The following is an 11,473-nucleotide window of genomic DNA, read 5'->3' on the forward strand; positions in this document are numbered from 1 at the left end:
ACAAATGGCAGAACATAACTCACGACTTTCATCTATTTTCACGAATGACTGTTCAATCACGTGTCACAACTGATGCAGATTCTGCGGTTTCTGAGCAAAATCATCATTTTCAGGATAACCCACAGTGAAAAATCACACGGTGGAAGGTCACATGATCTGGGTGCCCATTCTGTTGTGCCATGACGGCCAGCCCATTCATGGAATTGCTGGTTCAAGAAGTCCCTCATTCCTACACCAAAATGAGGTGGTGCTCCGTCTTGTTGTCATATCAAGTGCATATCGGCAAAACGAGGACTGTTTTCAAGGCATGGCATCGGGAAAACAGTTGATGCACGAACATGATTGTCAACCGACCACTTACTACACCAGCTATTCGTTTGTTCAAGTTATGACATTTGTATATATGTACAAGTATGAAACCTAAGAATGAATATTGGGGAAAGCAAATTTTGACCTATCTTGTACAACCCACATAGGCCTATAGCTTATCTTGTGAATGAATACCCCAGGCATTGAGACATTCAACAGAATTTTCATAAAATTATAATAATTAACACTGAAGATTCGGGAATGTCTGGGGACAAATTATTAATTTGGGAACATTCTGGGGACGAATTTTGTTTGAGGACAGAAAGCAAAATTCTAAGACTGTCCCCTGGAAACAGGGACGTACTTGTCCCTAAAACTAAGTGTTCTGAAGTCAAACTCAGCCAAGGGCAATCGATTTTTTTTTTTTTTGGATAGAAAAATCTATGTACGACTTCCTCTAGAAAGGAAGTAAATTTGGCAATACTTTGTCACACTAAATTTGTGGCCACATTTTCAGTGGCCTTCGTACTATCAGTCTATACAGTTCCAGCATTTCGGCACAGACTGCCTTACTGGCTAATCCCTTGTCAGAACAATGTGAAAATCCCTCTGTAAATCACTGTTCTCAGTTATCAATGGGGATAATCCATCTACAGAAATGGAATTCATTTAACTACAAAATTAGCAAATTTCTGAAAGGTTTTAGGTGACCATACCTAGAAACAATGAAAACAAACCAATGTTGTTAGTACTATTAAATAGTAAAACTATTTTTACATTCTTTCATCCCTCCACATTAATAGTATTATGATTGGCGTTCATGCTGTTACCTACCACTGAGGTTTCTGGGTCTGTTTGGCTGTTTCTCTCTGAGCAGTGACTACAAGTGCTGCCCTCAATGCCTCCACCGCACCCTCCCTAATCACTGGTTTGGGATCCCGCACAGCATTGAAAATAAGATCAAAAAACTGCTGCACTTGTTGAAAAAAGTATGTTGGCATAGAAACTGCCAATTCTCGAAGAACAAGCACCTGAAAATAATAATAATAATACATACACAATGTTGAATATTCACTCCATGCTAGCCTATATACACAAATCTACATTTATATCATACAGAAACAGGCAATCACCCTCACCATGTGAACAGATTGCCAAATTACACTTTTTCACTGTTAAGGCTTGTCTCCACTATTAAACATTTAACAACAACATGTTGAATTTAACATGTATATGGACATTTCAAGTCTCAATTGACTTAACATGTTAACTAAGTATGTTGAATTTAACACTTTTAACATGTTGGCGTGTTTTCCAGCAGAAATAGAAAACATTCAAGTCAATTCATTTGCTCGTGTAGCGTCGGTACTGTTCGGAAAAGTTCGTACAGTTTCCATAGCAACAACTATAAGTTCCGATTTTGTGGCGCGTATCTTGATCATTTTTATACTATCATTGGTCCTTGGTGTTTGTTGTAAGTTGTTCGAAGTAATGGAGTGGACGAAAGAAAATACATTAGAATAAAATTAATGCACTGATGGAAAGACCTTGTTTGTGGGATGTGTCTGCAAAAGAATACACAGGCAAAACTTGGAAGGCCGACTGTTTTAGAGAACTGGAATTGTTATTTAATTGTTCTCGAGAATACAATAGAGAGTTTTCGTATGCTAAACGTTAATGCTATGTTGACGTCAATAATGGTCGTATTTGGTGATGTATGTTAACGTTCGTAAAACTTCGGAAAGAATAATTATACGATATTACCCACTCCTTTAACATCTATCATGTCGTAGGTCCTATGATAATCAATCGCGCTGTAATTTTTTTAATTGAGATGAAACAGCTGCTCTTAAATTGTGTATTTCTTTGATGTAACAGGAAGTATTTTTGCAGCACTATATTAAAATCGTGTTCTGACATTCTCAGCAAGTTTTTGAATCCAAATCGTTACTGTATTCAACTTTAAGCTCGTTTAGAATGTATCCTGCATAGTGTCTTTTACTAAGATATTGCCGCATCCACATTCTCATTTTCTTCCTTTTCAAAGCCTTGTAACAACATGTTGTTGTTAAATGTTTAATAGTGGAGACGCGCCTTTAGGGATGACAAAGTCAATTTCCATCAAAACTTGAGGATGGTGTTTTATATCATAGCAATATACTTACACAAAAAATAATAAGGAGGGAGGGAGGGGAGAGAGAGGGGGAGGGAGGGAGAGAGGGGGGAAAGAGAGAGTGAGAGAGTGTTTCCCCAGAAGTTTATGTGCGAGCAGATTTTAGGATGTGCGTTTTAGGTCCTTATTTCTTTTTGATGAGGCCCTTAAAAGTAACGACTATTTGGAACTTTGTGCGATGATCTAATACCAGCCCTTGTCATTCTGTATCCAAATTCTCAAAATCCATAAGATGTACCACGCATTACAACTGTTATCAACAAGGTGGTGCTCCTCCTCATTTTACTGTTCCTGTTCGGGAATGTCTAATGGAAATGTTTCCAACTGCATGGATCGAAAGAAGAGAACATGTAGATTGGCCTGCAAGATCACCGATCCTTCTGCACTCGAATACTTGATAAAGTGGTATCTGAAATGTAGGATCTATGCAACGAAGCCTAATGACAGGGTGTATACAAATATCACTAGCAGTAGGATTGAAAATGTTGTTAAACTTCAGAATCATTGTATGATCTACTGACCTTGCCTTTCTGATGAGGGAAGCAGAAATTTAATGGTGGTAAACAGTAATGGCAATAAAACTGAATTTGCTTTATTACGAACTGATTGCAATTTTAACGTTTAAACTCAGATAAATAAGTTTATTCACTAAATACTTACTGAATTTATATAAAAGCTCCTAGTAAAACTGAATTTTAGAATATCAAATGATTAAGAACTAAACTGTCCATTACTGTGGAGTAACAGCGTTCGACCTCAAACTCATTTTGCCTTCATTAATTTCAACTTCAATTATCATCTTCAGTAGCTGCAGGTCGACCAGGAGATCCAGCAGACGTGGTGTTGTGATTCGCCTACAGATGTCATCTGTCTGGGGGGAGCAGAGAAGCTTAGGGGCTTTCACAGTGAACTATGGCAGATAAGGAAGTCACCAGTGCTGTGTAGCTCCATCAGACAGTTGGCATGACGGTAAATAGCGACGTTTTACAATGTTGCGATATTCAGATCAATATAGGATGCAACAGGACGTAGTATGCGATTTGCGAACAGATACTATACCTGAGGTGGCTGCAGAATATCAAGAGATGGACTCTGTCAGACCTGAATGCTGTAGCTGAATCAGTAAGATGGCACCAAGTAGTGAATCACGTACTTAAAGAAATGTGGTCATAAGGGCTTCAACAATCATCTCACAATAAGCTTCAGGCTGTGGTGCAAGTCTTCGGGCCCTCCTCAGAAAGGAGGTCGGGAGGGGGGAGGGAAAGCAAGAAATTGTTATTTGTAGCAAAATTGTGACGTGTCTTGTTCACAATTTCAACAACTTCAAAGAACACCAAATTCAACTGAAATAGTGATATCTTCCATAAACATACATTTAAAAATACTTCTTACCAGATTACATGCAAAAAATATAGAATGTAATTTTAAAATATTATCAATAACATCACAACTTGCACAATAATGGTTGCAAAAATATTTAGTTTTCATAAAAATGTTTCTTTCGAAATATAAGGTTTAACATATCTGACCATTTTCTCAAAAGATTCTCCATTTAATTTCAACTGAATTTATACATTACTTATTTTAAATAACCTGTTTAAAATTGTCGGTAAACTGGAGTTTAATAATGTACAACTTACTGCGGCATGTCTCTTCCCTTCATAACGATCTCCACCAAGCCATTCAAAGGCTCTTTTCACTTCGAATTCAACATATTCTGCAGCATATGTTCCAGAAACAAGTGCCAACTTTCCAACTGTCTTTGCGGCCAATTCCATCACTCCTGTATCACTTGAAGGTAGCAAGTTTCGCAGATAATTTGCAAATCTGCTTATCCGAGTATTTATATTGCCAACATCTGCACCAATTAGACAAACTGAAACATCAAGAGAGAATTTTATTTTATGTTGAAAGTTACGAAAACTAACTGGGACATAATAGTAATTAGTCAATTAGAAATCAACGGTATCTAACACCTTCATGGACAAAAGACCAAAACATTAAGCAAGCAAAGTACCTGTATGTCCATTACTAAAGGCATTATCACAGCTAGAGATAATCAAAATATGATCATTCATGTATCAAACACAATATTAAAAATTCAATTATTTAACACAACACAGTCGGTCATTATCAGTCATATCCAAAAGAGTAGAAAACAGCTGTAATAATCTCAATTCTGAAACATAAGTTAAATACACCAAAATACAATTTATAATGAAACAGATCAATTACTGTATTAACATCTTGCATAATAAAGCTATATTATATATAGACACACACACAGTCAACTCTCGGTCAATCAAGAATGCAGTTCGAACAATGTCAGGCCTATTTTTTTAAATTATTGTTTTTTATTAAGAAATATACACAAATGAAATAAACTGCTTCAACAACTATTTTACTGATAATTAACTTTTATAAAACAATTAATAATTAACTAATTATGAAAAATTAAAGGGTGTTTAGGTTTGAAGTGGCGACATCTCTACCTGCAACATGCTTTTATTGTGGTAAAATTTCACTATTACAATGAGGAGGAATATAGTAGCAAAAAAGTCAGTGGAATTCTTTTCACCAGCATGAATGAACAGCTGTCTAAAAAAATTAGTGTACAACATACTTGTTAAAAATCATTTTATTTTGTTTGCAGGTATTGCTATACTCAGTCTGTGATCTCATTTTGCAAAAAAAATTATTCACAAAATAACCTGTCATTTTTAACACCTGTAGGCTTATTGTAAATAACTATTATTGCTGACCATATTACTTTTATAACCTATACTCCGTTTCTGGAATCTGTAAAGTACATCGGCGCATTTGGGTGAAGCATATGACAAGCAAATGGGTGGAGCCTATCAATGCGGGAGTGTATTGCAGGCTGCATCGGCTCATGGCCACTAAGGGTAAGATGTGCGAAGCAGAAATTGGTAAGTAGTGTGATATTTTAGAAGCGTCTTCAAGCAATGCTTTCTGCCAGACTTTGTCATTGGACTGGATCCCTCCACTCACCACTTGCACAAAGGACTTGTTTCGTCTCCTATACTCTACAGGTTCCAGAAACAGAGTATAGATGATTTGCAATTGATTCTTTAAACTTCGTATTTTGGTATGGTTACTATTAAATTCTCATTTCCTGATTGCAAAAGCACTTTTGTAGTTCTAATGTGTTTACTGAGGGGGGAATTACGCAGAAAATTTCGTAGATACATCAGGGTCTACAGAATAAACTATGTCGAAGGTTTTTCAGCCATTTAAAAATTTCGACAATATAAGCAAACTAAAATTAATGGACATTTTTTTTTCAAGATATGAAAAACATATGCATGAAAAAGCCACCATTTCGATATGTTGTAGTGCATAAAATATGAATGCTCAGTTTCTACAGAATTTCTTCGGATGCCACCCATTCATTTACGACAATGAAAAGTAAATCCAATTTAAAAAAAAACTGAATAAGTTATTGGTAGAAGTTACAATCAGATCTGAATAAATAATGTACAACAAAAAGTTGAAAGTTCATTAAAGTAGTAGCCCTACCTCATTTTATATGAACTAACACTCACCAATTGCCAATATTCCTCCCTTCTTCTCATTCACATCAGATCCAGAAACCATTTCGAAAATGTGATGGTTGAATTCATCCATAAATGAGGTAAGTTCCTCCACGGATACTTCTCGTAACTCTGTCTTCACCTACGAAAAACCATAAACAATTTGTATAGCCTATACATAATCATACAATCCTGTGTAGGCCTAAACGAATAGTAGTAGTAGTAGTAGTAGTAGTAGTAGTAGTAGTAGTAGTAGTAGTAGTAGTAGTAGTAGTTAGTAGTAGTAGTAATAATAATAATAATAATAATAATAATAATAATAATAATAATAATAATAATAATTAATAATAATAATAAAAATGAAAGTGCAAATCAATATCATAAAAGTATCGTAAATACTGTATTTTGCCTATTATGGATCAGTTTTAGAATGGCGTGGTAGGCCTATGTACTTAAAATAATCGTTGCACGTTCCGAAAAGGCACGTAGGCCTACCGATAACACAGTAAATCAGGGACCTTCTTTACAACTGCGTTACCAAATAGAAGTAGGCTACACCTAGGATGTATGTACTTGGCTTCTAGTCAAATCATGCATAGCCTTTCGAAAACAAAGATGGGGAAAATCGCAATCCACTTTTCCCCTACTAGCTCACCAGACACTCTACGTGATAGGTGAGTGTTGTGTCGAATGCACATTTCATGTGGATGCGGATAACTTCCCCTACTGGCGTTCTCTTTACTGCGATTTATCCCAAAGATGAATCGAGAGGTGATGCCATTTTCGCACAGGAATAAGAGTGGAAAGTTGATGTAAAACTGGTGACTGGAGGAGAGACGGGATCGCATGCCTTGAAATGTAAGCCTTTTGGTAGATACATAGAAAAAATGCGAGTTTTCGTAAGGTCGAGTGTGAAAGGTCAGGTTTGGTTAGTTCAAGTTTTTGGTATGCCTTGCATATTATACACAGTTTGGTTGGTAGGTAGGTACGGAAAGATATCCGCCTTCCTTTGGTAGTGCAGTTGTAAAGAATTACTAATACTGCGTATAGAAGGGGACCAGCCGAAGTCGATGAGATCAGTTTCTTCAGTGCATTTTTCCTAACATCTGCCAGTAGTAATAAACTTGATCTGCCAAATTCATTCTTAACAGATTATAAATACCGGTATTTATATTTTCTACACATAATAGCTATAATACTTCCGGGTTTTAACCACTCTTCCAGACATGTCGTTAATACTTACATAGTGATACAAGTCCCTCGCTGCCTTTGATCGAGTCTCGGCGTTGCGGGACTTCAAGCCCGCAACAAATTGCTGCATAAGTGCATTTGACATTTTGATGTTAAAACATAGGTACACAGAAATGTACACGAAATTAAATGCCAAATAATCTCTTCGATTATGTAACCTTTCCTTCGAAGAAAACCCACACTAACCTAACTTACATGATCCTAATACAGGTAATTCTGCACCATTACAGAACTGATTCTTTCCCCAAAGATCAAACAAGCCAGTCTGATAAACAGTGTCTATAGTTCATATCGATTTATAAATCCCAAATGGTTATTAATACGTAAATCATACAATACTTCTCACCGAAAACTGTGATTATTATTACTACAATTCACAAACCCCTATAGCCGACATAGATATCGTTGTGTTGTGACGGCAGAAGTCGCCAAAGTACTTACAAGGGGAAGGGGCGGAGGGAAAAGTCGTGCATGCGCACCACGCTGTTCACGGCAATATTCCTGTTTTCACAAACATCTGTTATTACATGTGTCTGAAAGTGTTGCGACTTTGTGGGATAATAATGGCGTTTTTATTGTAGTATTTTATTAGTTTCAACAGAACTATTTTCAATATACTGCAAGTCTTTGTATTGCCTCAGTTGTCGTTTTCTTTTAGTGTTATAAAATTTATAAAACAGTTATATTTTCGGTTGTTCTGTATCACCAATTCCAATAACCTAGTAGTTGATACAGCGACGATAAATAACCAAGTAAAAAATGTGATAATGATAGTCTTAGCAACAACAACACCGAAGATCCGGAATCTTTTATGTCTGACTTCGTTTCCTTGTAGCCAAGCAGGTGGACCGAAGCCGAAGTTTTCAGGTCAGAGTATAGCGTGAACAGCTGATAATGCGCAATATGAGGAATGTCAAATTGAAAGCATTTTATTCTGCATAGACTACAGATCTAAATGAACCCAAAGTCAAGGCAAGAGCTTTGCATTAAAAAAAACCGTACGTTTAAATCATTGTACCGTACGATATCTATACAATTCATACAAATATTCCTCTATTTAATCAGAGCATGTACAAAGAAAATGACTTGAAAGTGTTTTGCCTTTGGATGTCAATTTTTAACCACGCAAAATCACTTCGAATGTGCTGCCATCTATTAGATATTAGCCCAAACGTTAACGTAAACAGAGATGTACAGTTACTGCAAAAAGTATTCGAACATCTAATGAAATATTCTGTAGATACGTAAGAATTTAGGTGCATCAACACGGTTCAGAGGAATATTCACAATTTTGTTCGATTCATATATGCAGACAAGAAATGGAACACAATGAAACATAGATTTCTTTCTTATAAAAAGTTGGACTTCAAACAGTCTGGTTCTCAGCGACAGAAGATAGATATGTGTGTGTGTCCCCAGCAGGTAGCCGGCCCTATAAAAACTACGATGAAGAAACTTTGAAGAAAGCTGTAGATGATGTCTTAATGAAGTGATTAAGCCAAAGAAAAGAGGTCATAAATTATGGAATTCCTATTACAACTTTGAAGAATAAACTGGAAAACAGGCATACAAAAACACCGAGGGGCCAACAAATTTTCAGCGATAGGGAAGAGCAATCATTTTTGTTGACCATCTTATCAAGTCATTAGAGTTTGGGTTTCCTGTGCATGAAACTGATTTTAGAATGACTGTGCGATATTATCTGCAATGCAAAGGTGTAAGTATGCCTAAATCCAAGAAAATATCCCAGCCTCTGATTGGATCAAAAAGTTTCTCTGTAATCATCCTGAATTAACGGTGGAATTTGCGCAAAATATTAAGAAAGATCCGGTAAGAGCTGGCATCTCAGCAGTACAAATGGAAAAACATTTTGAGCAAAATTGATCCTCTGAGACCTGAATCGGTGAACAGGAACAACTATTTTTCAGTCCTAGAGTTGAGTGATTACTACTGCAAATAATTCCTTTATTATTGTTTGTTTTCCAGTTTTTTGTGTCTGCTTCTGTACTCCTCAAATTATTTAAAAAATATAAAAATAAATGGACATTTTCATGAAATTGTATTATTCGCCTAGTTTAAATCCTTCAATCCTTCACCTACTGAAAATGACGACTTTTTATACATAGAAATTATCATTGTTTATTGAGATTCATTTTTTTATGATAATATAGGGGTGACATTGTCTCACTGTTTCCTTAAAGGCTTATTCACTGATTTTTAAGATTTGAGACTAAGTCACCTCAGGTCGCAGTGAGATTGCCCCATTTCTTTGGGGGGGGGGGGGATACGTGGACTTAGGAAATTTCAATCACTTTGAAAAATGGCTTTAAATTTCATTAGACACTAAACAGTTTGAGAATAATATTCGAGAAATTTACAAAAATACTTTTCATATAATAAAAATGTTTTAAAGGAAAAAGGTGCTGAAAATGAGACAAAGTCACCCCAGTTGATGGTACTGTAAAACTTCAGTAGTTTTATAACCTGGATTTCACTGTCAAAAAAGAACTAGATGAATGGCCAGGTTTGTCAATATTGGTGAAAATACTAGCTACAGAAATAGCTTTCAATCTAACAGCAGAGTTTTCAGATTCAGTGCTTTCTTTATGATTTTCTGTCTACTATTACAAATTCCAATATAATCTTTCCTGCATTTTTCTTAATTTTTCTCATTCACGATACTGTCAAGTGAATGAGCAATTGAAAACATTGTCACATTTACAAATACACTAGTGATAACCAAACAAAGTTTTTAAAACTTTGTAGGAATAGGCAGTGTGCGATGTTGAAAGGAATAATTCCAGACAATGGCTGACTGGAGTGAGGTGTATATTCCTTAAATAAATAATCTTGGCTTCTAGAAGCTTCTTTTTCAAAATGTTCGTAACAACCAGAAGTGGAAATAGTTGACACTCCAGATAAGCTTAGAAGTTCTATGGAAGCATGGGAACTTCAAGATGAAAGGAGTGGCCATGGGCCAGTACTGAGCAAGCTACCAGGCAGAGGTAACTGGTCTGATTGATGCAGTTGCCATCAAAAGACACTGTCCCGGGTGGAGTCACGCAGAGTTGCTATGTGACGGCACTGTAAGGGCAGAACTCTGCGGAACTGCAGTACTGGCCACATATGAATTCTAACAAAACAAATTAATAAGGGTTTATGTTAAGTAATAACCAGAGACCGGAACTTTGGTAGAATGCCTTTTTAAATATATTAAATCTATCTTCATTTTGAAAGTAAATCTGTACAAATTATACCTTCGTGATTGAAACGTCACAGTTTCATGTTGCCCTTTTCTGCCTTTTGTAATATAAATGCCTAATTTACAAAATAAATGCTTTTTTTGCCTTTATTTGATTATTTATCTATTATTTATTAACTTATTATTAAAAATTGCCTACAGGTATATTTTAATTTATTTCTATAACCACTACAATGAAAGTGACTTCACCGAATGTATATTATTGTCTTTCAGTCAGTTCATATTCTCTTTGCAACAATGAGTGCTGCCATGCAAAAATGTATACCAGTAAGCATTTTAATTGTTGCTTATGTTTATTTGACAAAGACAACGAGCGCGGAAATAACGTTATTTTTAATGGTTACTTTTCTTTCACTTTTCATTGCGATGTTGTAGCTAGCTAAACATTTCATATCGCAACATATCAGTACAACCAAACAAAAAATGCACTTCCCAAGGCTACTGGGAAGAAGATTTCTTTGCTTCCAACAGTAATTGCAACATCGAGTCGAAAATCTCATTTTGCATTCGACTTATGTAAAGCTTTTCTTGCTACCGAAATCCCTTTGTGGAAAGTACAAGGTTTTTGTAATTGCCTTTTATTGCGTATTTTAGGTATTTATATTGTCTTTTTGCCTGCCTATTTTTGCTATTTATGATGCCTTTTTGCCTGCCTATTTTAATGATTCATAATGCCTAAACTTCCAGTCTCCGGTAATAATGTAATATAATTTAACGAAAGGTGTAAAAAAGCTTACACGGTAATTTAAAAATGCTTAATAAGCAAAAGATAAATAATAGTATATTATATAACAATGTACAAAAGTGGAGCTGTATTACCAAGTGGGTCAAGCTAGATCACGACCAGAGGGAGTGATCTCAGACCCACAAGTTAATGGAGCTACTTTTGTAAGAGTTGTATACAATACTCTATCTACATTGTTC

General features: G+C 35.7%; 1 protein-coding gene across 1 annotated transcript in view; it reads right to left on the minus strand.

Annotated features, from left to right (window-relative positions):
- mTor (serine/threonine-protein kinase Tor) overlaps positions 1 to 7,727 on the minus strand; it is an 85,579-nt gene extending 77,852 nt beyond the window's left edge. The window contains exons 1-4 of the mRNA XM_069826705.1: positions 7,280 to 7,727; positions 6,049 to 6,178; positions 4,123 to 4,358; positions 1,144 to 1,340 (exon numbers count right to left, since the gene is read on the minus strand). Of these exons, the coding sequence (XP_069682806.1) occupies positions 1,144 to 1,340; positions 4,123 to 4,358; positions 6,049 to 6,178; positions 7,280 to 7,372 (656 nt within the window). The 5' untranslated portion in view covers positions 7,373 to 7,727. The remainder of the gene's footprint in view (positions 1 to 1,143; positions 1,341 to 4,122; positions 4,359 to 6,048; positions 6,179 to 7,279) is intronic.
- Positions 7,728 to 11,473: the final 3,746 nt, after the last annotated feature.

Source organism: Periplaneta americana, chromosome 5, assembly GCF_040183065.1.
Source record: "Periplaneta americana isolate PAMFEO1 chromosome 5, P.americana_PAMFEO1_priV1, whole genome shotgun sequence".
Taxonomy (NCBI): domain Eukaryota; kingdom Metazoa; phylum Arthropoda; class Insecta; order Blattodea; family Blattidae; genus Periplaneta; species Periplaneta americana.